Below are 25,750 nucleotides of genomic sequence, written 5' to 3'. Positions count from 1 at the left end.
CCTCGCTTTTAGGGAGCCTCCTTTCTGCTCTGTTCCTTTATCAGGGGCAGACAGGCAGGGTGTGGCTGGTTGGTATATAGGAGGCAGCTAGAGGGGAGTGTGTGGGGCAGGAGAAGCCCCTGACTGAGGGCTGAGGGCTGAGGGCTGAGGCCTGAGGCCTGAGGCCTGAGGGCTGAGGCCTGAGGGCTGAGGGCTGAGAATAAAAGATGAACTCTTCCCAGGCTCACCTCAGCCCTACCTGATGCTCCTGCCTGAAGCCTGATCTCCGTGGATGGACGGAGGGAGCGTTCCCAGCTTGGAGACTCCAGGTCTGCTGGTGAGGGACAAAGGGCCCCTGATTCCAAAGGTGGTGAGTCCTCCCTCTCTCTCCTCTTCATTCTCCTTAGTCCTTTGACTTTCTCGGGATCCTCAAGTTTGTTGGAGAAACTGTCCCCTTTCTCCTTACTCACAAGTACATTTTAGAAGACAAAATGGGGCAAGTGGAAATAAGCATAAAAGGATGAGGGACAAGGGGGCTGGATGGGTTTTGTCTAAAGATTCTCACTGAAGTAATATTATCATTATTATTACAGCTGTCATGTATTTAGTCTTTCTTATTAGCCAGGTCCTATGCTCTGTGCATCTAGACCAATCATTTGTAGATTTGAGGAGTCTTCTTAGCCTGCTTGGGGTTGTCAAGGGAACTTCCCGTGCGTGGTTTTTTGTGTTTGTTTGTTTTGTTTTTTCTGATTTAGAAGGTTTTGAAATTAAACTCTTTAAAACTTAAACGTAAAATAAATAAAGAAATAAATAAAACTTAAACGTAAATGGGTGCCTGGGGACAACATATTTCCAACACGTGTAGTAGAAAGAAAATTGTTGCTATGTGAAGAATTTTGCAAACCGTTAAAGAGACAGATGCCCACATAAAAAAATGGACAAAGTATTTAGATAACTGACAAAGTCCAAATAATAAGTAATCAAAAAAATATAAATTAAAACAAAACACCATTAATTCTTTTAAAAGAGATACCATTTGGGGTACTTGGATGGCTCAGTCAGTTCGGTGCCCAACTTCAGCTCACGGTTCGTGGGTTTGGGCCCCGTGTGGGGCGCTGTGCTGACCGCTCAGAGCCTAAAGCCCGTTTCAGATTCTGTGTCTCCCTCTCTCTCTCTGCCCCTCACGTACTCACACCCTGTCTCTCTGTCTCTCAAAGTATGAATAAAAACATTAACAAATATTTTACATAAATAAAAAATAAAAGAGATACCATTTTGCTACTCATTAAAATAACAAAGATTCTTTTAAAAACATGAAGCCATGTGATGGCAATCTTGTGGGGAAACAAGCAATTTCCTCACTTCGGTAAACTGATATGACCTTTCTAGAAGGCAATTTGGCAGTGCATATTAAAAGTCTTTCTATTTTAAAGATGGGAACCTCAAGGCCTAAGAATGTAAGTGACTTGCTTAAAGTTACAAAGTCAACAGTTAGTTAGGGACTAAACCAAGATTAGGGCTCAGACTTCTAACTCTGGCCCTCCAGGTCTTATCTGGTAGCGATGCTTAATACAGCAATGTGTTGGAAAACAACCTAAATATCCTACAATATAGATTTACTTTAAAAATTCTCGAATATCCATGATATCCGTGGCACATAAGTCATTAAAAGAATATTTGATGGTATGGGAAAATGCACATAATGTAGTGGTTAGGGAACATGACAGATATCAGCAGCATATATGGTATGGCCCAATTTTTTTAAAAAAGTTACATACATGCATGGAAAAAAATTTGACAGAATATATCTCTGGGTGGAGAGATTTCAGATGATTTAAAAATTTTAGGGGCACCTAAGTGGCTCAATCGGTTGAGCATCGACTTTGGCTCAAGTCATGATCTCATGGTTTTTGAGTTCAAGCCCCACACTGGGCTCACTGCTGTCATTGCAGGGTCTGCTTCGGATCCTCTGTCCCCCTCTCTGCCCCTCCCACATTCGCCCTTGCTCTCTCTCTTGAAAATAACATTTAAAAAAATGTACACTTAAAAAATAAATTTAAAAATTTTACCTATTTTTTTTTTTTTTATAATTTCCAGATTGTCTACGGGATAGAAAAAGCAGTATATTTTATTTAATAAAAACTTTTAAAAAATGGCTGAAATGCCATGGGGCTCTTCTGGATGTGAGCTGGAGCTGGCTGACTGGCAGGTGACTGTCAGGGCAGGAAACACTCATCCCAGAGGGCAAGTGTGAGGGGCTCACAGAGTCTAAGAGAATTTATAGCCACGACCAGGGAAGATAGGAAAGATGGCTATTAGTTCCTTGAAGTTGGATAAGTACAAAGCAAAAGTTAAAGTTCAGGTATAGGAATGAAAAAATACCTAATTAGATTAACAATGTGTTTGGAGGACCTGCTGTACTATGGGGGACTCATAGCAGAGGTAGTAAGTACCCAGAGAGCCGGTGATGGAAGATTCCCACGCACTGTCTGTTCACCCTTTTATACTTTCAGTCTTTTTCTTCTACTCTGTCCCCCTTCTACCATCTTTTGCTTCTCCTCCCAATCTTACTTAGGTTTCTTCTCTCCATCTGACTTGGAAACGTACATTGAATACCCTGGTTCTCCTTCAGCACCGCTCTGCCCTCTGAAGGCTCTCAAAATTACAATCTGACTAATCTGACTAATCCTGCTCTTCATAATTTTGTAAATGTAGGCATCAAGTTTCCAAATTAAGTTATTTCTAGCAAAGAACTGCAAGACAAACACTCGATATATAATTTTTCCTTTTCATAGTATACTGGAGTTAGAAAAGTTCCATCTATGGGGCGCCTGGGTGGCTCAGTCGGTTAAGAAAAGCTCCATCTAATCAAAATCCTTTAATAAGTGTATTTATTTTTTGCTAAATTTAGTTTTGTGTTATGTCTTTTTATTATTTTATTATGCTTTATTAATAAGTTAGGAAATAGAGATGAGAAAAAATTGTCTATATTTCCAACACCTTAATTAATTTTAATGTTTTTAATGTTTATTTATTTTTGAGAGAGACAGACTATAAGTGGGGAAGGGGCAGAGAGAGAGGGAGACACAGAATCTGAAGCAGGCTCCAGGCTCTGAGCTGTCAACACAGGGCTTGAACTCACAAACTGTGAGATCATGACCTGAGCCAAGTTGGATGCTTAACTGACTGAGCCACGCACGTGCCCCACCAACACCTTAATTATTAATATTCATATTTTATAGGACTTCCTCTCAACTCCTTTCTTACACACTCTTTAGTTATAATCATTGTAAATATGTTATTTTGTATTTTGATTTTAACACATCATTATTAGTTTGAAACTAATCATTTGAAACACAGGCTTGATGAACCATAATTTACTTAGTCATTTCCTTATTGATGTACCTATAGATAGTCCAGTTTTTCACTTTTATAAACATACTGGTGAGATCATGTGACCTTTTATATTTAAGATTCTTTTCTTAGAATAGATTTCCAGGATATTTCTTACTGAATCAAAGGCAAATACGTTTCTTTTTTTTTAATGTTTTATTTATTTTTGAGAGACAGAGAGAGAGTGTGAGTGGGGGAGGGGCAGAGAGAGAGGGAGACACAGAATCGGAAGCAAGCTCCAGGTTCTGAGCTGTCAGCACAGAGCCCAACGTGGGGCTCGAACTCACGAACTGCAAGATCATGACCTGAGCTGAAGGTGGATGCTTAACCGACTGAGCTATCCACGCGCCCCCAAGTAACGTTTCTTTACCTCTTGTTCCTTCCCAATTTACAATGAATTCAGCAAATGTAAGTGAATCTCCTATTTTCAAGACAGGAGACTCAGGGCCTAAGAGTTTAAGTGATTTGCTCAAAGTTATAGAGTCACATAGTCAGTTAGGGACCAAGACAAGACTGAAACCAAGGCATCTGACTCCAGCCCTCAGTTCGCTAGGTCTACTAGCTTTTCTTTTACCATTTGGCTTTATTTAGCCTTAGATTCTTGGGAATTTTCCCATTGTCTTACTCTTTGCTCTTCTCAGATGAGATTATGCATGAAAGTCACATCTTTAATAAAAAAAGCTAAGACCTTACATTACACTCGTCACCCTCTACCCAACAACAGAATACACACTTTAAAAAAAAGACACATGAAATATGTGTCTCCTTTGCCTAACTTCTCTATTCAGTTTCTGAGTAGCTGGTAACCTGTGGGAAAGTGGGTGGGATAGAGGGGGGGAAAATGTCCTAATTGTCATCCTAACCTCAGTGTGTCCTAGTGCTGTGTTGCCATTTGCAACCCTAGGGGATTAGAGATGGATATTACATGCGTCGTGACTGAAAAACAAAAACAAACGAAACAAAAACAACCCTAAAGCAGTGTGCTGTTTGCCATGAGAGAAACAGAACTGGAAATTCGTTCAAAGCTTAAGTCCATCCTCCGTTTTTCCTCCTCCCTTTGATGGCCCCACCTCCTCCAAGTCTCTTTTTGCCCTATTCCAAGACCTTCCGGGACCTGACCTGAGGACTTCTACAAAAACTCTCCTCTTTAGAAAGGATTTGAAATCTTGGGGAGAATTCAAGAGACATTATCTCTTCCCTGGAGTGTTTTTTTACCTTTAAACTTCATCCCCGGTTGTGGCATGAAAAGGTTTGGTTCCCCCTAAAGGAATTTCAGGCAGTCACAAGTAGGTGGGGAGAGTTTTATAGTAGGGAATCCTCTAGGGTGTCCTTTTGGTTAATGCGCAAGGTGCATTTAGTAATAACTAAACTGTGGTTAATGCACAAGGTGATTTAGTAATAACAACTACAGCACTTTTATTGAGCACTTTTTCTGCCGGGCATTTGCGGCAAGTGCTTTCCATGCATTATCTCCTTGCATCTGGGAAAAAGCTCCCCCCTTTATAGATTAAGCACTGGAGGCCCACAGATTTTAAACAATATTCCCAGGGACACGGAGCTAGTACATGAATGGAGCTAAGACTTGAATCCGCTGTGCATGGAAGAGCAACTGTGGAAGGGCCAGCAACAGGCCCTTGCCAAGCCTGGCTTGAGACACTAAATGCTAGAAGAAGCCTATATTCTGGTGTGCACCTGGTTAGTTCTGGGTGTAAGTTCTTGTTTCTCCAGACCCCTGCCTATGCCTTCGAAATCACACTCAGTGTCTCAGCCTCCCTGTCACCATGGCCCTCAGTCACGGCTTCCATGTTGAGCACTTACATCCTCCAATCCTCACAATAATCCTGCAAGGAGGCACAGTTATTATACCCATTTTAAAGATGGAGAAGCAGAGCCTCAGTCACAAGGTTACTCAGAGAAGTTAAGTCACGAGTTTCCACGGAGGTAAGTAGCCAAGCTGGGCTGTGGGATTCCAGAGTGCTTGCTGTGCGGCTCGTGCCTGCGCCCCCACCTCCTCCATTGTCCCCGTTCCCACATCAAGCTCACCAGCCCTTTCTGGTGTCTCCCTGTGTCTGTCCTCCTAGTTCGGATGGAGATGGCAAGCTCCTCGGGCGCCTGGCTCTCCGGCTGCCTCGTGGCACTCGTGTTCCTCTGCCTGCCCATGCGTGTGTCAGGTAGGAGTTTGTGAACCTCTTCCCGTGTCCGGGACGTCTGCGGAAGGAGACCCAAGCGCAAGGGGGCCTTATTTCTTCTCGCGTTCACTTCTAACCCCCCCACCCCCCCAGTCCTCTCCCAGGCCCCTCCCATGCCCTTCCCAGGCCCTGCCCTTCCCCAAGACGTCCCCTTCGTCCATGGCATAGCTCCTGCGCTCCCATCCCTCCCAGACGCCCTTGTCCCTTTTTTGTCCGCACCGCACAGGGGATACTGGCAACTTCCACCTGGCCCCGCTAGGGGGCACAGCCGAGCTGCCCTGCCCGCTCGCCCTGTGGCCGGTCACCGTGCCCACCGCGGTGACGTGGCTGCGGTCCTCACACCCGGACCGCTCCCAGGCGGTGCACGTGTTCCGGGACGGGAAAGACCGGGAGGAAGGCGTGATGCCGGAGTACAAGGGGCGAACGGCCATGCGGAGGGACGCCCGAGAGGGGAGCGTCAGCCTGGAGATCCGCCAGGTCCGGCTGGAGGACCGAGGGCAGTACCGATGCCAGGTCCAGATCGGAAACCTGACTCGAGAGGGCACCGTGACCCTGCAGGTGGCTGGTTAGTCATTGTCCAAGGGGGACTGAGGTGCCCCCGAGATCTGAATCGTGGGGTGCAGTTACCCTAGGGGCGGGTTAGAGAAGGTATGAGGATGAAGCCAGAGACTGTCTCACCCCGTGGGGAGGAGGATGAAGGTGGGGAGAGGGTGGGCATGCACGTGCCGTGAGCAGCCCCTGCTGCCCCCCCACCCCGGAGACCGTGGGAAGAGGGGGAGGGCTCCCGCGGGGACCGCGCCCCCACGGCCAGGCGTCTCTGTTCCCTGTCCCCCTCCCAGTTGTAGGCTCCGACCCGTACATCCACGTGAAGGGCTACGACGCTGGATGGATCCATCTGGTGTGCAGGTCGGCGGGATGGTTCCCAAAGCCTTGGGCCGAGTGGAGAGACCCTCAGGGCAGGGTGCTTCTATCGCTGTCGGAGGCCCATTCCCTGGAAGCTGGGCTCTTCCGGACAGCGGTGTCCGGCAGAGTCAGGGACAGCACGCTCGGGAACGTGTCCTGCACCTTCCGCAACTTGGCCCTTGGCCAAGAGAAGACGGCAGCCATGGTCATAGCAGGTAAAAGCTGGGGCCGTAAATGGGCTTGAAGCCTCTGGTGAAAACTCCTACCTTAGTGGAAACCTTATAAAGAATTTTCACATTTTTTTAAATTCTAAGAGTAACACATGTTTGCAGCAGAAAACTTGAAAAAAAAAACAACGAGGAACATTTTAAAGAAACCAACAAATGGCCTATAATGTCATAAATTAGAGAGAACTACTAACGTTAAAAAAAAAAAAATGTATTTTGAGAGAGAGAGAGAGCACAAGCAGGGGGAGGGGGTGAGGGAGAGGAGAGAGAGAAACCCAAGCAGGCTCCATGCTGTCAGCACAGAGCTCGATGCGGGGCTGGATCCCAGGAACCATGAGATCATGACCTGAGCGGAAATCAAGAGCCCAACGCTTAAGGGACTGAGCCACCCCAGGGGCCCTGGGGCATTTCTTTCAAGACTGTCTTGTGTGTGTGTATCTCTGAGTGCGTATGTCTTTGCACGTATGTAATTTTCTACCTGGTGTCTTCTTCCTTTCCACTTCTAATGTCATGAGCATTTTCCGCCCATGTCCTTGAGTAGTTCTCTGCAACGTGACCTTTAAGGGCTACATAGTGCTTCATTGTGTGGTTATGGCTGAATAAAATTAATCGAAGCCCTATTTCTGGACATCTGGATGGTTTCTAATTTTTCCTCCTATTATAATGAGTGGTGCAGTGGACACCTTTGCACATATTTTGGCAAGTGACTTTATTTTCTTAGAATGTGTTTCTAGAAGTAGAATTGAGGGGTTAAAGGGGTATGAACCTTTTAAAGATCCTTGAGACATGGAGGCCATGTGGCAGAGCAGAGTGGTTTTAGAGCCCAGAAAGATAGACTGTGGCCTGGGGTCCCGAGTAAGCAAGGGTCATGACCTCTGCCCCCTCCCTTCTCTTACTACTGCCACTGCCTCTCACTGAGTGCTAAGTGCTTTACCTGCCTATCCCTTTCTTTATTTAAACAAAAATTTTTAATGTTTATTTATTTTTGAGAGAGAGAGAGAGAGATCTGGGGAGGGGCAGAAAGAGAGGGAGATATAGAATCTGAAGCAGGCTACAGGCTGAGTTGTCAGCACAGAGCCCAGTGCAGGGTTCAAACTCACAAACTGCAAGATCATGACCTGAGCCGAAGTCGGAGGCTTAACCGACTGAGCCACCCAGATGCCCCTATTTATTTATTGTTTAATTAAAAAAAATTTTTTTTAGATGTTTTATTTATTTCTGAGACAGAGAGAGACAGAGCATGAGCAGGGGAGGGGCAGAGAGAGAGGGAGACACAGAATCCGAAGCAGGCTCCAGGCTCTGAGCTGTCAGCACAGAGCCCGTCGTGGGGCTCGAACTCACGAACCGCGAGATTGTGACCTGAGCTGAAGTCGGATGTTCAACTGACTGAGCCACCCAGGCGCCCAATTGTTTTTTTTAAGTTTATTTATTTTGAGAGAGAGAGAGAGAGAGAGAGAGAGAGAGCAAGAGGGCAGGGGAGGGGCAGAGAGAGAGGGAGAGAAATAATCCCAAGCAGGCTCTGCCCTGTCAGCACAGAGCTCGATGTGGAGCTGGAACTCAGGAACCGTGAGATCATGACCTGAGCCAAAACCAAGAGTCAGATGCTTAACTGACTGAGCCACCCAGGTGCCCCGTGATCCTTTTAAATCTCCCAACAACCCAGTGGAACAAGGATTATTATCATCTCTATTTTACAGATGGTAAGCCAGGCTTGGGGAGGCTCAGTCTCTCGCTCAGGGTCACATAATGTTGAGTGAGGTCTTGCATCCAGCCCAGGCTCTCCACCACTTGTGACGGAGCCTCTTCTGCTCTTTTTTTCTTCTTTCCTTTCTCCTTTCTTCCTGCCTAGGCTTTAATCTACTGCTGTAGCACCCCGGAATCTGTTCTGCCCCTGCTGCTAGGGCTCAGGGCAAAGATGTCACTGACTGTTGTTTCACTTGACAGGGAGGCAGGTGGGTACTCATGAGAAGACTGGAGATGGCCCCTGAGGAAGCACCTCCTATCCTCCAAAGTCCCCAGATAATGGTTTCATATAAGGCAGCATGAGGTTGTGGTTGAAAGGCTGAGTTTAACCCACTGTCTTCGGGCGGGAGCATCAACACCACTCCTAAGAGTCGAGTATCTCACTTTAAAGTTGTCCCCGGGTCATTCAGGGTTGGAGTTACTGACAGAAGCAAAGACACTCACCTGTCTTGGCTGGAGGTCTCTCCCTAAACTTGATGGAGACGGTTGGGATGTGCCTGAGCCGCCTGCCATCTGAAGTGGGGCCCTTTGAGGGTGGTCATTGGTGGTTTCTGTTTCAGCCCCATCTCCAGGGAAGATCTCCTCCTCAGCAATGGCTCTTGCTGTGATCCTGCCTTTCCTGGGGCTTCTCATCATGGCAGGCATTTGCCTCATTTGGAAGCAAAAAAGATCCAAAGGTAACTAAGTGGTAAGGGAGTCCCGGCCGAGACTGAGAAGTGGGACTGAGGCTTCTCTAGGAAATGGCCGGGAGGAAGTAGATGTGGACATGAGTTATCCCTAGGTTGCAGACCCTGCAAGCTGGCTGAGAGCAAACTGGTAGAGCCATGCTGGGGGACTCACATTGCAGAGAGGGTCAAAGAAGCTGCAGAAAACTCCTGGGCAGAGCTGTGAATTCTCATCTTCTGATAAATTAGGAAAATACTGATCATGCCAGTCTTCTAATTAATTAAGAAACGCAGTGCTATCCATTAGATAAAACCCCTGTGAATGTGGTTGAATTTCATAGGATCTCGGGGTCACAAAGGATCCTGAAAGTCGTATAAGCCAACACTCCTTTCCCATCTGATGGTTTGAAGGTCCTCTAATCCTTTCAAATAGTCACACACCCACAGGGACGAGGAGCAAAGTCCTACTCAGGCAGCTTGCGTGGGCCATCTTTGGACAACCCTGCCTACTAGAAAAAGTCCTTCCTTTAACTGAGCTGACACATCTTTCTTTCTTCCAGAGAATCTTCTCTATGAACAGGTGGTGGAGGTAGGTAAGTGTCTTGAGCTTGGTGGGGATGTTACTGTGTTTTATTGGTTTTGTGCTCCCGATGACCACTGATTTAAATTGTGCACCTGAAAGTCCCAACATCTGATGTCCTGGTGGCAGGGGTGGTGGGGGGTCTATACCTGCCGTTTCCAGTTTTTGCAGACTCTTACTTGTCACAGCTTGCCTTCCAGTATGTTTGGTGGTTTTTGTATGTGAACTCATTCCTTGGTCTTGCTCTCCACTCCTGTGGGAGTCATGTAGATCTAACGTGGGGGAAGCTTTTATTCGTTCAACAATTAGTAATTGTCTCCGAAGCACCCCAGACCATACTGGAGGCTGGGGACACAATGGCGAGTAAAAACACACACAGTCTGTGCCTTCTTGGGGCGTTCAGTCTAATCAAGGAAGCATATGTGAATGAAATGATTATACAAACAAATTGTGCACAGATGCCACGAGAGGGAGTTCTAACGGTTGTAAAGACTGTAACCAGGAGGAACCAACCAAGCTTCAGGGACAGGAGAGGGGGGCCCTGAGGAAGTGATGTGTGATCTGGAAGACAGGCGGTCTGGAGGGAAGAGGGAATAGAAAACCATGTGCAGCAGAAGGAACAGCATGTGAAAGAAACAAAGTGTGGAAATGAAGCCAAAGATGACAGCGGATGAGGCTGTGGACTTGGCAGGGGTCAGCCCAGGTGACGCCCTGTAGATCACGTGAAGGGTTTTGGTCTTTCCTATCAGAGCAGTGGTAAAGCAGTGAACAGGGCAATCTTGGCCAGAATTGTGCTTCGAGAAGCTCTCTCCGGCTGCAGTGTTGAGAAAGGACCAGAGGGAGCAATGGGACAAGATGTGGGGGCAGGTTGGGGGGCACCACTTCTGTCATCCAGATGAGAGATGGTGAGGGCCTGGGTCAGGGAGGTGGAGGTGGAGACGGGGAGGTTCAAGAGCAGGTGAACTCAATAGGCATCGGGAAACTTCAGAGTAACGGCACAGAATCTCATTTACTTTTCTTTCTCTAGAAAATCTTCTCTCAGACCACGCAAAAGAAAAAGGTAATTATATGTGTAGAATAAAGAGCAGGGAACAAATAACAAAGAATATATTCTTTCTATTTCTACATGAATGCTGACAGTCTATGATACATACTTTATACACACACACACACACACACACACACATTTTCCATTAATATTATTGGAATTCACTTTCCAATATCAAGGGGTTATAGGGCCGGTGGCCATGGTGAGGGGGTGCACTTGATCAGCATTCACGGGTCTGGATTGGCCTGAGGTCCCTACACCAGCCTTTCTGTCAATCATTGAAAAAGAAGGTCTATTTACTATTTAGAAAGGTACTATTATGGTCATGTGGGGTGTATGAAAAATCTGAGGAATCCATACAACTTTTGCACCGAGAGAGGCAGTATCATATGATGGGAGGGTCACAGGCTCTGGAGTCAGCGACTGGGTCAGTGATACCTGGCTCAGATCACTGCTCTGCCGCTTACCGGCCTTAGACAAGGCACTTAACTGCTCTGAGCTTCAGTTTTCTCGTCTGTAAAATGGGGACAGTAAGTCCCCTCACCTGATTGTTTTCAGGACTCAAATAGACAAAACTTCTTATTACAAAGCCTGGTACTCCTTTTTCTTCCTGCCATTTCATCTTCATTAATCGAGTGTCTGCTGTAAGCCACGGAGCATAAAAGTTAGACACTCAGGGCACAAACAAACAGGGGCTATGCCCTTAAGGTCTTGCTGGGAAGACAAGTCACTGGACCAGAAATGGCTCTATGTGCACCGATTTCAGCATCTCCTCTCCTCCCTGCTTACATCTCCTCCAAGGCGATGGAAATGTGGGTGCGTGCACAACTCAGGGATGCTATGGCTGCTCTGTTCAAGAGCGGAAGGAACGGTGGTGTAGTGGGGCTGACCTCTGATTGGGAGCCAGACAGATGTGGGTTGGAATCCTGCCTCCTCGGCCACTTACTAGCCTGGTCACCTGGGCAAATTTCCACCTCCCTCTGAGCCTCAGACAACTACTCTATAAAATGGGGATACTAATTGTATGCACCTCACGTGGTGGAGGGGGTTCAGTGCCCACCTCGTTATGAGAACAGGACACAATAAATGGAGACTGTTAGTAGTGGGAATAGTAAAAATCAACCATAAGCTCCTTGGAGGCTGTATTGTATTCGGTTTCACTGCCCAAGTGCCTAATGCCTAACACATGCCCCGCCCTTAGCACAGGGCCTGGCAGTGAACTCGAACATGTAACTTTAGTTCTCTGGCAAGGCCAGTGCTAGGAGAAAATGTGGGCTGGATGGCGCCTCCAGAAAAGCTACAAGCACAGTAGTCTCAGGAGCTTACAGTTTATGTCCCGGGACCTGGGATCTCCAAATTTACCAATCTCTCTGCAGTTCTTCAGGGGAGTTACTGTCGAGAACAATACGAGCCAACAAGCCAATGCTATAGGCCTCCCGCTGGACACCATAGCTATTATAAACAGTAGGTTATAGAAGGAGAGCAAGGGACACACCCGTGTACACACAGTCACAAACGTACAGAAACACTCAGACAGAAAGAGAAAAGGAGCCGGGCAAAAAGGGAAGAGAAGGGAGAAACCGAAGTTCTGGGCAGCCCGGGTCACTGGGGAAAGTGGCGCCGCCAGGTTCACGGGTCTGAGCTTTGAGAGATGTGACTGGATTAGGGGCCGACAGGATGGTCATCGCCCCCTTCACTGTAGGGGACAGAGCCATGAGCCTTCCCGCGTGCATCCCAGGGATAAAGTGGCCACATGTGTTCACTTGTGCCTTTTTCTGTTTGTTTGTTTTAGGAAGGCTCCATAAAGTACTCAGTAAGTTCCGCTCCTCACCTGTGGCGCAAACCTCCTTCTGCTGACATCTTTGCTCTAGGATGAGTGTCTCAGTTTCACTCGTTGGGGCAGAAGAGGGGGGCAAGGGTACTTGAGGCCCTGGGGGCTGGGGATATACTGGCTCCCACAGCCCGCTTTTCTCAACTCTTCCCTGTTCCTCTTTCCCGCATAACTGTTATCTGCTCTCTATGCGGGAACCGTTTTACCGGGAAGAGCTGTACCTCCCAAAGGGGAAGCTGCCTGGAAGACCCCCTTTGATCACCTAGGGGGGACATTCCCTTAGGTGGGATCCAAAGCGTGTGTGTCCTCTTTAAAGTGAACGTGTGGAGAAGTGGGTCTCCGCCACTTCACGAACGAGAACCTCTTTGTAACAAAAAAAGTCTTCAGGCACGTGACATGTCTATTTTATTTTACACTGAGGAAACATACAGAAGAAAATCTAGTGGAAATTTGGTGATAGTTTCAAGTGAACTGATATTTTAGGCTTCTCCCGCAACATCTACAAATGTTGATGTTGTCGTGACCTGTGTGTAGAAGATGTGTTATTACTTGGTCTGCCGGGAAGTTGTGGGGGGCCGCAGGAATTTGGTGACCCTCTGCGGTGTCTCTGGGGCGCGCTGGCCCACGGCTGGGCGCCCGCTGCTCTTGCCGGTCTTGTCACCGGGGAGGCTCAGGGCATTGCTCCCCAGGATCTCATGTGGGGGTGTGGTTGGGATGGGGCCGCAGCATTCTGGGCAGGTCGACGCCCTTGTTCTGATTGGTCCAACTGTTTTTCTTCTTTAGAGACCCTCCGGAATGAACTGAGTAAGTGTCCCATGTGCTTATGACTCCTGTATCACCTTGTCTCCTGTGGATTCTGTGTTTCCAGTGATAGCTCACCCCCTGGTTTCTTCTTTTATTAGAGTTGAAGAGAGCTGCAGCGAACTCAGGTGAGGTACACTTTCCCTGCATCTGACGCCCAAGCCCCAAGACTTCCCCGTTTCTCTGTCCTTAAACTCAGGCATCCCCTTTACGTCTTCCAGGCTGGAGGAGGGCCCGGCTGCACTTTGGTAAGTCACGCCAGCCAGATCATCCACATTTCAGAGCCCATTGCTCTGGTCCTGAGGAATTCAGACTGTCATTTAGAACTTTGTAAAAATCAAATCTGATTGTCTGCTTATCAGTTTTGAAAAATCTTCGTGATTTTGGGGTTCACATTTAGAGTTAGAAAGTCTCCCCTCTTTGTTTTGATCTTCCTATGAGTTCTCTATGAGTTTTGAGATTTATCTTAGGTTTGTTGGTTATTCACATTTCATCTTTGTGACTTGTCTGCTCCTGTCCTGTTCTGGCTACTTTTTTTTTTTTTTAAATGCTTATTTATTTTGAGAAAGAGAGACAGAGTGCCAGTGGGGAAGGGGCAGAGAGAGAGGGAGACACAGAATCCGAAGCAGGCTCCAGGCTCTGAGCTTTCAGCACAGATCCCAAAATGGGGCTCGAACTCATGAACCGTGAGATCGTGACCTGAGCCGAAGTCGGACGCTTAACCGAATGAGCCACCCAGGTGCCCCGGTTCTGCCTACTTTTTGATTAGTGAGGATATTATTTCTATATAAAGCATACTAGTTCTTTGTCATGTTTTTCACAAATTATTTTTCTGACTTTTTCATTTTCATTTTACTTTCCCTATAATATTATTTTTTTATGTATGAACATTTTGTTTTTTATGGAGTCAAATTTATTCATCTTTTCCTGTATTGTCTCTTCTGTGCTTTCACGTTGGGGAGGTCCTTCCTATCCCACAGCTGGGCCAACAGCCAGTGCTCTTGTCTCTTTCCACACCCCTGCCACATCCTTCTTTCTCTGATGATCAGTTTTCTTGGGGCATGGTGATTGAGACTCTCAGAGAAGTGAATGGGTGACGCAGAAGCTCCAACAACGCGTACTACACAAAAGTTTCGCTGGCTCATTCTAAAAGATTTGCACATCTCTTTTCATTTTATTCCGAAATAGCTTGCAATCTGTTGCTGCTGTTTTAACGAGACCTGTTATTTTCACTGTTTTGTAGTCCGTATCAGTTTTCCAGCTGCTCATCCCCCTTCTATCCACACGTCTTCCTTCAGGCAGGTCTAATAGAATCGGTGAGTTGGCACTTAAGAGAACACCAGGTCACCTTGGTTGGCACTCCAGGAGCTCACAAACTCTTCTGACATTCGAGGTCTGGCTTCCTCCCACCACCTTGACTGAGTACAGATTTCACGGATTTACTCTCCAAGAAGAGCCTGTTTTCTGTACTTGGTGAAGGAGAGAGGCTCACTGTGACCCTTATAGTCCACAATTTTAAGGAAGAATCCTTTTGAATCCTTTTCTCTATCCTAACATTTAGCAATAGTAATCATAAGCAATAATTTTATTTTTTTAATGTTTACTTATTTTTGAGAGACAGAGAGAGACAGATGATGAGCAGGGGAGGGGAAGAGAGAGAGGGAGACACAGAATCTGAAGCAGGCTCCAGGCTCTGAGCTGTCAGCACAGAGCCCGATGTGGGGCTTGAACCCACGAACTGTGAGATCATGACCTGAGACGAAGTCAGATGCTTAACCGACAGAGCCACCCGGGTGCCCCATTTTAGCTACCAAAATGAGCATCACACCCTCACTGTGTGAACTCGGCACTATCTCATGCATTAGTTCCTCAAATCTGTACAACAGCCCTACTCCCATTTTACAGAGGAAGGAACTAAAGTTGGGAGATAAACAACAAGCCCAAGATCACATAACCAGAGAGTGGCAGAGCTGGGACATCCTAGCTGGCTACTGGATCTAACATCAAAGCCCATGTTTATCATACATTAGATTCCTTTGGAACATCGAAGACAAAGGCAGTATTTCCTAAGGATTAAGGCAGCTTCACAGATGATGAAATACTTTTTCCTCTTTCACTTAATACACCGCCAACAGATCTGAGGGACTGGAAGACAGTTTTCTTTGGTTCTAGTACTTATAGGGGAGGGAGAACCATGGACTCAAATAGACCAATGACAGTGGTCACAGCCTAGGGATTATCTTTCCCTCCAAAGCTACCCAAAGATCCCAAAGATCTCAGGGGATCTGAGACCTTGTCTTCCCCAGCCTCACCTGTCGGTGACTCTCTGCAGTGGCAGTGACCCTGGACCCGGACACAGCACATCCCAAACTCATGCTGTCTGAGGACCGGAGGCGTGTGAAACTTGGAGAAAGAAAGCAGCCTGTGCCCGACGGCCCCCAGAGATTTGACTTTGTCGTCAGCGTCCTGGGAGCTGAGTACTTCACGGCGGGCTGTCACTACTGGGAGGTGTTCGTGGGAGATAAGACCAAATGGGCCCTGGGGGTGTGTAGCGAGTCTGTGGGCAGGAAGGGCAAGGTCACCGCCACGCCGGCCAATGGACACTGGCTTGTAAGACAGAGTAGTGAGAAGAAGTATGAAGCTCTCACATCCCCGCAGACCATCCTGCGCCTGAAAGAGCCCCCACAGTGTGTGGGGGTTTTCCTAGACTATGAAGCTGGAGTCATTTCCTTCTACAATGTGACCAGCAGATCCCACATCTTTACTTTCACCCACAGTTTCTCTGGCCCCCTTCGCCCTTTCTTCGAGCCTTGCCTTCATGATGGAGGGAAAAATACAGCGCCTCTAATCATTTGCTCGGAACTCCAGAAATCAGAGCCATCAACTGTCCCCAAGCCAGAAGAAAAAGGCCATGCTAATGGAGACATGGCCATGAAGGTGGACCCTTCCTTACTCCCCCGTCAAGCACCGGAGCTTTCCCCACTCAGGGATATGATCCTGCCCTGGCCTTCTGACATTGGCCCTGCCCTTCAGGGGCTCAAAGTTCCTTCTTTTTAGGGCTGTGCCTCATTATCTGCCCCCCTGAAGGTCCGGCACCGGGCCCTGCATTTTAGGCTGCTGGCCCAACACCTGATTCTGAAACATCTCATCTCCTTTCCCCAAATCTAGACCTTGTGATTTCTGTTCATATCACCTTCCTCCTAGGACTCAGTTCTAAACTCTGTCATCCTTCTGGGGACTTAAAGTTCCCACTGTCCTGGAAGAATTCTTGAAAACCAGACGAACAATCACATTAAGTTTAGGTGGTGATGGTGAATGTGTGTCACCAAGATACAGGTGTTCTCTACTCGAGGGGCTATTTATAGAGGAACTTCACTCTACTTCAGCTTGCTCTTGACCTCTTAGTCATGAAGTAATGGTGCCCAGTCCCTGACTTTTCTCTGATCCCCTCCAGAATGGCGTTTCTTCTTTTCTCAGGGCAGGCCTCTAGCTCCCAAAGTCAGCTTTTTAAAAGTAAACATTTTTTGGGTCACACACTCTTCCTTCTTTCTTCTGGAACAGGGGGTAGGTCAGCTAGAGGGATAAAACAGGACATCCTTTCTTTTCTATTTCCTTGATGCTTTTTTGCAGCATAGTGTCCTGACATCCAGAGCTAATGTACATGTTTTCAAAGCTAACTTACCTATTGATGATAACCAGGTATAAGAATTTTAAATGAGGTAGCCATAATCCCAAAAAGACTGCAGAGTACAATCACGGAGCTGGGACACACAGCTTCAAACACAGCAGCCCAGCTGTGTGTGTGACCTTGAAAAAACAGCCATGGATGAGTTTGTCTGTTACCCTGGCCCTTTTGAATCTCCTCCCGGGATTTAGAGAGGCCCAGCCAGAAAAACGGTAGTTTTAACCACAAAGGTAGAGGCATTTTTTTTCCTATAAGACCATCATTCTGGTAGACTTGACTACTTGTGTGGCAAACAGCCTCTTAGGTCAGAGAGTATTGATTTCAAATAGGAAGTCGGTAGACCATGTGTGAGGATAAAATAATGAGCCTCATTTTTTGGTGTGGATTGCAGAAAGAAGCCTATTCACTTTCAAGTCACTCCACAAAGGTGATCTGGCCTCTTTGTGGAGGTACTGGCTATCAGTTTGCAGATGAGCACACAGTTCTACCCAACAGAAACTAGATCTTTCTGTCAGAAGTTCTCTCTGTTGGTGCTTATAATAGTTAGGGTCCTCCAGAGAAAAATGTATTTGTGTTATCTTTACATGTATAAAGAGATTTATTACAAGAAATTGTCTCATATGATTATGGAGGCTGGCACTTTCCAAGATCTATCTGCAGGGTTAGTCAGCAAGTCAGAGACCCAGGGGAGCCAATGGTGTAGTTCCAGTTTCAAGGCTGACAGGCCTGAGACCCAGGAAGAACCAATATTTCCATTTGAGTCCGAAAGTAGGAAAAAGGTGGATGTTCCAGGCTGAAGACTGTCAGGCCAGAAGAATTCTCTCTTACTAGGAGAGGGTCAGCTTTTTGGTTCTATTCGGGCCTTCAACTGATTGGATGGGGCAGGCCCACATTAAGGACAGCACTCTGCTTCACTCACTCTACCAATTTAAATGTTAATCTCATCCGAAAACACCCTTCCAGAAACATAATAATGTTTGACCAAATATATGGGCACCCTGTAGCCTGGTCAAGTTGATATATAAAGTTAACTATCACAGTGCATGGGTGAAATTTTCTGTTTGCTTTTGTACATGAACGAGAAGTTGTGGGGAAAGGCTTTGGACTGGGAACAGACAAGCACATTATGGGATTGGTTTTTGAACAACCTTGAATTCACCCAAGCAAGCTTTAACCACAGTTAGAAATAAAGCCACAGTTTTATTTCTGATCTGCCTTCTCAGTATTTTATTTATATCAATTTATAAGCAATAGTGTGTGTGTAGGATTTATATTTCACTCACTCATATTCAGTTTCAAACATACTTTCCTGAATATCCTAATCTAATTCCCATTGTTCACACTGGCTGCACCCAAGAGAATTTACCAGTCGGAAGAGAACTGACATTGCGGAAGCAGAAGCTTTAACTCATTTAATCCTTAGAACAATTCTGCCAGGGATTTTATGGGGGAGGAAAATGGTGCTCCAAATGGCTAAGCGGTAGAACTGGTATTATCAATGTAGATTATCTAGCTCTGAAGACAAGAAATACCGTGCAGATATGAGAATATTGGATTAGGCTTTTTTTTTTTTTTTTTTTAAGTAAACCTTGGGGAAAAAAATCCTAATCCTGGATACCTTAGAAGTTGTATTATGTCGGATTGAGGAATGCCAGGTTTATCTATGTAGGACCGAGAAAAAAAAATCCCTGTGCAGGAGCGTTGGGAGACCCAGAGGCAGCTCCTTGCGCAGGAAACGTCTAACTTCTCACAAACGGATTGGGTTAGTGGATCTTTAAAATTCCTCCTAGTTCTCCAATCCTTTGATTTTAAGGATAAACCTCGCGTGAAGCGCGGAATTGAAGGCTTCACGGATGTCTACAGGACCAAGGGTCACCAATTCAAAGTAAAGAAGAAACTGAGTTCATGACACTTGGAGGTCATGTAGGTTAGCTCTAGGTTTTCTATTACTTCCCAGACGGGTGGTTAAAACTACGTTGGGCTTTTCTCGTGTGAGCGTAGAAGGAGATCCGACGACCTTGGAAGGTAACACGGTCTTCACTTGCTCAGTTCTAAACTTCGCAAATTTCTTCTCGGAGTCTACTCTCTTCCTCAGGACTACAACTCCCAGCAGGCTTTGTTTGAGACCAAAGCTTATTGGCGAGCCCGCCTGGGTTTCTTGCCTTGTGGCACCCAATACAGCCAGTGGGAATGAAGGATCCTCCTCAGGACCCAATCCTGGAGGTGTAGGGCGGGTCCTCTCTGGGTTCCGGCTCCGGCTCCTCCCCCGGCCCACAGAGGCAGCGCTGTCCCTGATCGAGCGGCGGGAGCGAGGTGGGTCCTGGGTGGGCCCGAGGTCGCGGGGGAGGCGGATACGGCTTTGTGGGGAACTCTGAGCATGGCCCCTTCCCTCTCTCCCGGGAATTAGAGGCTGTGGCTTTGCTCCCTGGACCCAGTGGGGAGCAAATGGGACCCGGTGGTCCCCCCCGCCCCGACCCCTGGTCCCCGCCCCTGGCCCGCGCGGCCAGGCGGCTGGCCTCAGCCCTTATTTCAGGCCCTCCTGTTGGCCTTTCAGTCCAGCCCCCCCCTGGCACTGACCATACTTTTGGGGCCAGCCCCTCCCCATCTCCCTAGCCTCCCGCCCAAGCCAGTCCGCTACTCAGAACCCAGCTCCTGTCCTCTGGGAGGCGCGTATCCTCGACTCCGCCATCGGCTTCTCCCCGCTACTTACAACCCAGCCTCCTGGCTCCCGCCCCCTGACACCTCTGATTGCAGCCTGTGCCTCCTCTCCCCAGGTCATCTCCTCGGACCCTCGGACCCCTATGGCCTCCTCTAACTGACCCGTTATGCAGCTCCCGATACATTTCCCTGTTGTTCAACACCTTGTCCCTGGTCTTTCCAAGCTCTTCTCTCCCCATTGCCTCCCACTCCCTACCCCTTGACTTGACCCTAAAGACCCCGAACTTTGGCCCTTCAGACCACTTTCCAGCTTAGCCCCTTCCCTCTAACCCAAGCCCTTGACCTTCAGCATCTGTGATCACCAGCCCCATCTGCTTGGCTCTTATTTCTTAGTCCTGGTCGCTTCACCACTGCCCCCAGTGTCTCCCACCTTGCATCCTCCCTGTACCCCTGGGCCTCCTGGGAAGCCAAGACTGATGGGCCCTTCTCTCCCCCAAATCTTTGAAATGTGACCTGAAAGTGTATCTGTACCTTACTTGTCACTGTGTTCTTAGTAGATGGTGGTCTCCCCATCTCTCTGTAAGTCCCAATCTTGCTCACCTATCCTGTAAGTCCTAGCTCAGATGCCTCCTTTTCCATTTAGCGGCTCGTCCTTGATCTCTTCAGGGAGCCGCGCGGGTGTCACCTGAACTCCGGAACTCCTGTGCCACTGTTCTTACTCCTTCCTCCTTTCCTTTCCTCCCCACCTCCCATCTCCCCCACTTCTCTCCAATACTAGTGTCAGGCTTAAAAGCACTGGCTTTGGAGTGATGGGCATAAGTCCCAGTTTTGCTACTCACTTGCTGTGTGCCCTTGGGCAAGTTATAATTTCTCTGAGCCTCAGTTTCCTCATCTCTAAAATAAGTTGTGTAAATGAAATGCCATGATTTGTATATAGTGTTCAGCCCAGGGCCTAGCATTTAGTATCAGCTTAAAAAAATGTGGACTATTATTATTGGTTCCTGTATAATGTGCCAGGTGCTGTGCGAGGCATTGAGGAATGGTACAAAGGTGACTGAGGCACAGTTCCTGTCCCCTTAGAACTTAACCTTCTATACCATATGACAGTGTCTGGAGTTCATGGCCTGTTTCCCTGAACTGTGCCATAAACTGAGGGTAGTAACCATAATCCTAAATCTTTTTTCTCTTCTTTTGATCCAGCATTCAGTCCTGAGGCGAGTCAGAGCTTGGTACATTATAGGTGCTCAGAAGAGCAGGATTGGAAGTGAGAGGGGGCCATGTCGCCCCCTGCATAGACAGAGGTACTAGAGCCCTAGGTGGGGTGGGCAGGGCTGGGGCTTGAATTCAGATCACATCCTTTCACTCATACATTCAAAAAACATTTGAGCACTGCCCTGTGCTGAAGAGAGATTTCCAAAGTGGCCTAGTCCCTCCTTTCCAATGACTTATAAATTTCTAGTGAAGCCAGATAATGTTAAAAGATAATTGCAAATCACTGTAAAAGCAAGTACGTACAAACAGGAGTCTGTGTTTGCATAAAGGTGGAAGTGGGCAGGAATCAAGAGATTCCTGAGGAACAGAAACAGACACAAGCAAGCCTGAAATGGGTTCTGGAGACAGGCCTGGCCTTTACTCAACTCTTTCAACAAATATTTATTAAGGACCTACTAGGTATGACTGTCAGTGCTTTGGGAACTAAGACCCCGTCCCTCATAGGACTTCTGTTTTAGCAAGGGGAGGCAGACACTAAATAATTGACATAATAAATAAATAGAATGTTCGCAGGTGAGAAGTTCTGTGGGGTAGGGGGATGGGAATGTGGGAACGGGGTTGTAATTTTTAAAAGGATTGTCAAAACTAAATAAGTGTCAAGGAATAAATTGTTTTTGATGTTTACTTGCATTTTTGAAAGCGAAGCAAGCCTCCTTCACCTCCCTTATCTAGATTCTTCAAGAAACACTCTCAAACAAGGACTGGGAAACTATAGTTCAGCTCCTTTTGTCTTAAAGTTTTATTGGAACACAGCCACACTCATTCATTTTTGTATTGTCTACGGCTGCTTTTACGATACAACAGCAGAGTTGAGTAGTTGCCACAGAGATCCTATGGCCCCAAATATTTACTGTCTGGCCCCTTCCAGAAAAATTTGCTGGCCTCCACTCAAAGATTTGAGGCTCTGTCCGTATTGTACATTTTAGAATGTATAGTCGTGTACCATTTTTTACCTTGTACCATTTTTTTAATTAGAAACATTTTTTTTTTCTTTCCTAACAAGATCACATAAGGGATCTTTTTCATTCTTGTGTTCTCTGCAGGGCCAGGACATGGTGTCCTCCTAAGTCCCATGAGGGACAAGGTCTTTGTTCTTCTAATGTAACCCAAATTCCTAAAGTAGCAGCAGTCATATCTAGTAGGTCCTTAAGATATATTTGTTGAATGGGTTGAGTAAAGGCCGGGCCTGTCTCTGGAACCCATTGTCCTCAACCGTGGTAACGGTAGCTGTCATTTGCTGCCACGCAGCATGCTGAGCACGCCGTAGGCATGCAGGATAGGCGGGTGTCACAGGGTTAGTGCTGTGGGAGTTGAGGCTCCCGGTGCTCGAGTGATTTGCCCAGTTCTGTACTGTGTGCCACCATCGGGATACGACCCTAAATACAGTCAGCGCCCCTTCCGTTACGGCTGTTGTGTGTTCCAGAAGTACTTGCTGACTTGAAGGAATCCTCGGTCTGTCATTTTCTACCATCGCTGTCCTTTCGGTCTCGCTCCCACCCTCATCCCTTGCTCGTGTCCGCCCGCAGTATCTCCGCCGGCCCACTGCACCTTCTGAAGTGCTGCTATTGCTTTGGGGCTCAGAGGAAACCCCACGCCCGGCAGAAGTACTTCATCCCTCGTCCCCTGTCCTGGGCTATAGGAATGCCGAGGAGTCTGCGCAGCTGAGCAAGCGTTTACCGATGTTTGCTTAAGTTGGCGCTGTGTGTGTGTGAGGAATGTGGTTTGTGTCTGTTTGTATTCTTTTTTTGTTTTGTTTTGTTTTGTTTTAACTTTTAAAAATTTTTATTATTTTTAAAGTTTATTTATTTATTTTGAGAGAGACAGAGAGAGCACAAGCGGGGGAGGAGCAAAGAGAAGGAGAAACAGAATCCCAAGCAGGCTCTGCACCATCAGCGTTGAACCTGATGTGGGGCTTGAACTTACGAACTGTGAGATCATGACCTGAGCTGAGATCAAGAGTCAAACGCTTGACAGACTGTGCCACCCAGGCACCCCAATGTCGGTGTCTTTGTACATAGCATGTGAGTGTGTGTGATTTTGTGTGGTGTGACAGTAGAGCTATATTTGTGATTGTGTAGCCATGTATGTGGCTACATGCTTGGGAGGGCTATGTATGTACATGGGATGTGTGTGGCTGTATGGGGCTATATGTGGTATGCAGGTCTGTGTATGTGGCTGTGTGTGGTATGTGTATATGGTGTGAGAATGTGGTTGAGTGTGTCTGGTATGTGAGTATGGCTGGGTGTATATGTGGCCTGTGTATGTGGTTGTATATGGTGTTGGAGAGAGGAAGTGGGCATTGACCAATCAGAGCACACGGCCCAGACCCTGCAGTAGGTCTTGGAGGGCCCAGACGTTAACCGTTAGTTGCTAGGTTAGGGTGAGTTCCAGGGAGGGGAAGGGTGGCGGAATGTTTAAGAGGAATCATGCTGGGCCTTGTACACAGCTAGGAGAGCCTCAAGAATGAGAGGTTCTATTCTGTTCATTCTGAAAGCAGGGAAATGGAAACTTTTCAGGAAGTTTTTTCAAAAGAGATCACCATAAAAGTAGTTTTAGTTAGCTTAGAGTTAGGCAGGAAAATGGAATTTTACCCAAATGGGAGCTCCTTTACTTGTACATGAATTATAGTCTAGACTGTCATTTTTCAATGATATTGAGAAAAGTGACATTCGCGTTGCACAAGTATCTGTTGGGCATAGACAAAGCAGATGCCTCTTTACTCTGATGGGCAGCTTTAAACATCCGTGGAAGTTTGTAAGTTTGTAACTTGAAAGTTAGTAAGTAAAGGCATTGCATCCAAGTATTCCAGTTAATTGAGGTTATTTCTAATGGATGTTCCACGGGGAAGGTGTACACCCCTTTACCAGAACAAGATTCCCTGTGGTCTAGCCTGACCCAACACCAAGGAATAAAGGTGTTGGCCATTTGTGTTCATTCTCAGGGTTCAGAAATGGGCAGTGAGAAGGAGAAGGAGCAGAATCCAGAACAGCACCTGCCTGAGGAAGGGGAATGGGGTAAGCCTTGGAGAGTGGAGGACTCGGAGGGTTTTCGGATCCCAGATGGAGAGAAGGAGCATGAGCAAGAGAGCCTGTCAGAAGGTCCACAAGAGATCCACCCAAAAAAACCGTTGCAGAAAGTCACCGACCCCGCCAGAGAGCCCGGGGGCCCCATGGCTCACCCAAGGCCCGAGATCGACGAGAAGCCCTTTATATGTGCCCAGTGTGGCAAAACCTTCAATAATACCTCCAACCTGAGAACACACCAGCGGATCCACACCGGCGAGAAACCTTACAAGTGTTCTGAATGTGGCAAGAGCTTCTCGAGAAGCTCCAACCGCATCCGGCACGAGCGGATCCACCTGGAAGAGAAGCACTACAAATGTCCCAAGTGTCAGGAGAGCTTTCGGCGGCGCTCAGACCTTACCACGCACCAACAAGATCACCTGGGCAAGCGGCCGTACCGCTGTGACCTCTGTGGCAAGAGCTTCAGCCAGAGTGCCACGCTGGCGGTGCATCACCGGACGCACCTGGAGCCAGCGCCCTACATCTGCTGTGAGTGCGGCAAGAGCTTCAGCAACAGCTCCAGCTTCGGTGTGCACCACCGCACGCACACAGGCGAGAGGCCCTATGAGTGCACCGAGTGTGGGCGGACCTTCAGCGACATCTCCAACTTTGGAGCACACCAGAGGACCCACAGAGGGGAGAAGCCCTACTGGTGCACTCTGTGTGGGAAACACTTCTCCCGGAGCTCCAACCTTATCCGCCACCAGAAAACGCACATGGGAGAGCAGGCTGGGAAAGACGCCAGCTGAAGGACAATGAGGGAGAGAGAGAGAGAGAGAGAGACCCCAGCCTAGTGTAGGAAGATCTGTAGGATCTGCTGCTGCCCCCTTGACCTCAAGCCCCTCCTCCCACTTTGGAGAATGGTTTCCTGTTGCCTCTGAAGCCAGGATCTCCAGGAAGTCCTGAGAAGGGACCCTTGAGTAAAAATCCCTGCCCCTTTCCAGGCCAATTTCTTGCCTTGGAAAGTGGGAGGATCCAGTCTTGGCTTCATCTCCTTGGGATGAAAGAGAAGTAGGATAGGCTTGGCACATGCTCCTATCATTAGGGCAATCATCCCCTGGCCTTTGAGGAAGTCCCTGTGAGGTGGCATCACTGTCTGAAGGTCCTCGGAATTGTGTATGAAATGCTCGGGGCACGTTGCAGTGGCTGCCAGTTCCCATCTGCTGGGCCCCACCTGTGTTGGGGGAAGCAGCCTTCCCAATGGAAGGGGCCTCCTTGGCCTGGAGAAGAGGTCTGGCCCTGCCTTAGGAACGAAAGGGAAGCCCTCAGGGAGCCTTGATCTAGGGACCTTCACAGTCCCCCATGTTTGTGACTTGTTCCCCCCACCCCACCTCCATCTGTTCCCAGAGTGATTAGCAGTAAAACTCTTCAATGAAAAGGACCTGTGTACTTATTTGGGGCATCAAGGAAGTGGGAGCTGGGGAGGCGGCCATGCTGCAGCCTCTCTGGAAGGGGGTTGAATTCCAGGAAAGACAGAATGGGTGGCTGCTCTGAAAAGCAGAGGAAAGCAGGCTGGGTCTCTGGGGCCTTTGAGCAGGAAGGCAGAAGGAACCCACATATGCTGTAGATTCTACAGGTCACATTACATCTTTGTGTCACTGACGTTTGCTCAAGGGAATAAGATGAGGAAACAAGTGAGGAGAAGTGAAGTCAATTGCTGTGAAGTTACACAGCAGGTATGTGGTGGAGCCAGAGTTCACACTTGAGCCTCCCT

At 47.6% G+C, this 25,750-nt stretch overlaps 2 protein-coding genes across 3 annotated transcripts; both read left to right on the top strand.

The window, feature by feature from the left end:
- Positions 1-150: 150 nt before the first annotated feature.
- ERMAP (erythroblast membrane associated protein (Scianna blood group)) lies at positions 151-18,218 on the top strand. 2 transcript variants are annotated; one of them, XM_060625609.3, is made up of 12 exons: positions 151-349; positions 5,454-5,543; positions 5,788-6,126; positions 6,401-6,679; positions 8,995-9,111; positions 9,660-9,692; positions 10,707-10,739; positions 12,520-12,540; positions 13,342-13,362; positions 13,461-13,487; positions 13,581-13,607; positions 15,692-18,218. In XM_060625609.3, the coding sequence occupies exons 2-12, from the start codon at positions 5,459-5,461 to the stop codon at positions 16,414-16,416; spliced, it is 1,707 nt and encodes a 568-aa protein (XP_060481592.2). In that variant the 5' UTR covers positions 151-349; positions 5,454-5,458; the 3' UTR covers positions 16,417-18,218. The 2 variants fall into 2 exon arrangements, with proteins under 2 accessions (XP_060481592.2, XP_060481598.1); XM_060625615.3 differs by lacking the exon at positions 5,788-6,126.
- Positions 18,219-19,294: 1,076 nt separating this feature from the next.
- ZNF691 (zinc finger protein 691) lies at positions 19,295-25,414 on the top strand. Its single transcript, XM_060625616.2, has 2 exons — positions 19,295-19,357; positions 23,916-25,414. Exon 2 carries the CDS (start codon positions 23,925-23,927, stop codon positions 24,783-24,785), a length of 861 nt encoding a protein of 286 aa, XP_060481599.2. The 5' UTR covers positions 19,295-19,357; positions 23,916-23,924; the 3' UTR covers positions 24,786-25,414.
- The last annotated feature ends 336 nt before the right edge of the window (positions 25,415-25,750 follow it).

The sequence above is a fragment of the Panthera onca genome, chromosome C1, assembly GCF_046562875.1.
Source record: "Panthera onca isolate mPanOnc1 chromosome C1, mPanOnc1 haplotype 2, whole genome shotgun sequence".
Lineage (NCBI taxonomy): Eukaryota > Metazoa > Chordata > Mammalia > Carnivora > Felidae > Panthera > Panthera onca.
This window is presented reverse-complemented; position numbering and strand designations above follow the sequence as displayed.

What these genes read in the sequence shown, in the direction of transcription:
- ERMAP (XM_060625609.3), top strand. Translation starts at nt 5,459, where the DNA reads ATGGAGATGGCAAGCTCCTCGGGCGCCTGGCTCTCCGGCTGCCTCGTG. An exon ending in GGCAGCCATGGTCATAGCAG is followed by an intron (nt 6,680 to 8,994) that starts GTAAAAGCTGGG and finishes TTTCTGTTTCAG; the next exon opens with CCCCATCTCCAGGGAAGATC. An exon ending in GAAGCAAAAAAGATCCAAAG is followed by an intron (nt 9,112 to 9,659) that starts GTAACTAAGTGG and finishes TCTTTCTTCCAG; the next exon opens with AGAATCTTCTCTATGAACAG.
- ZNF691 (XM_060625616.2), top strand. Translation starts at nt 23,925, where the DNA reads ATGGGCAGTGAGAAGGAGAAGGAGCAGAATCCAGAACAGCACCTGCCT.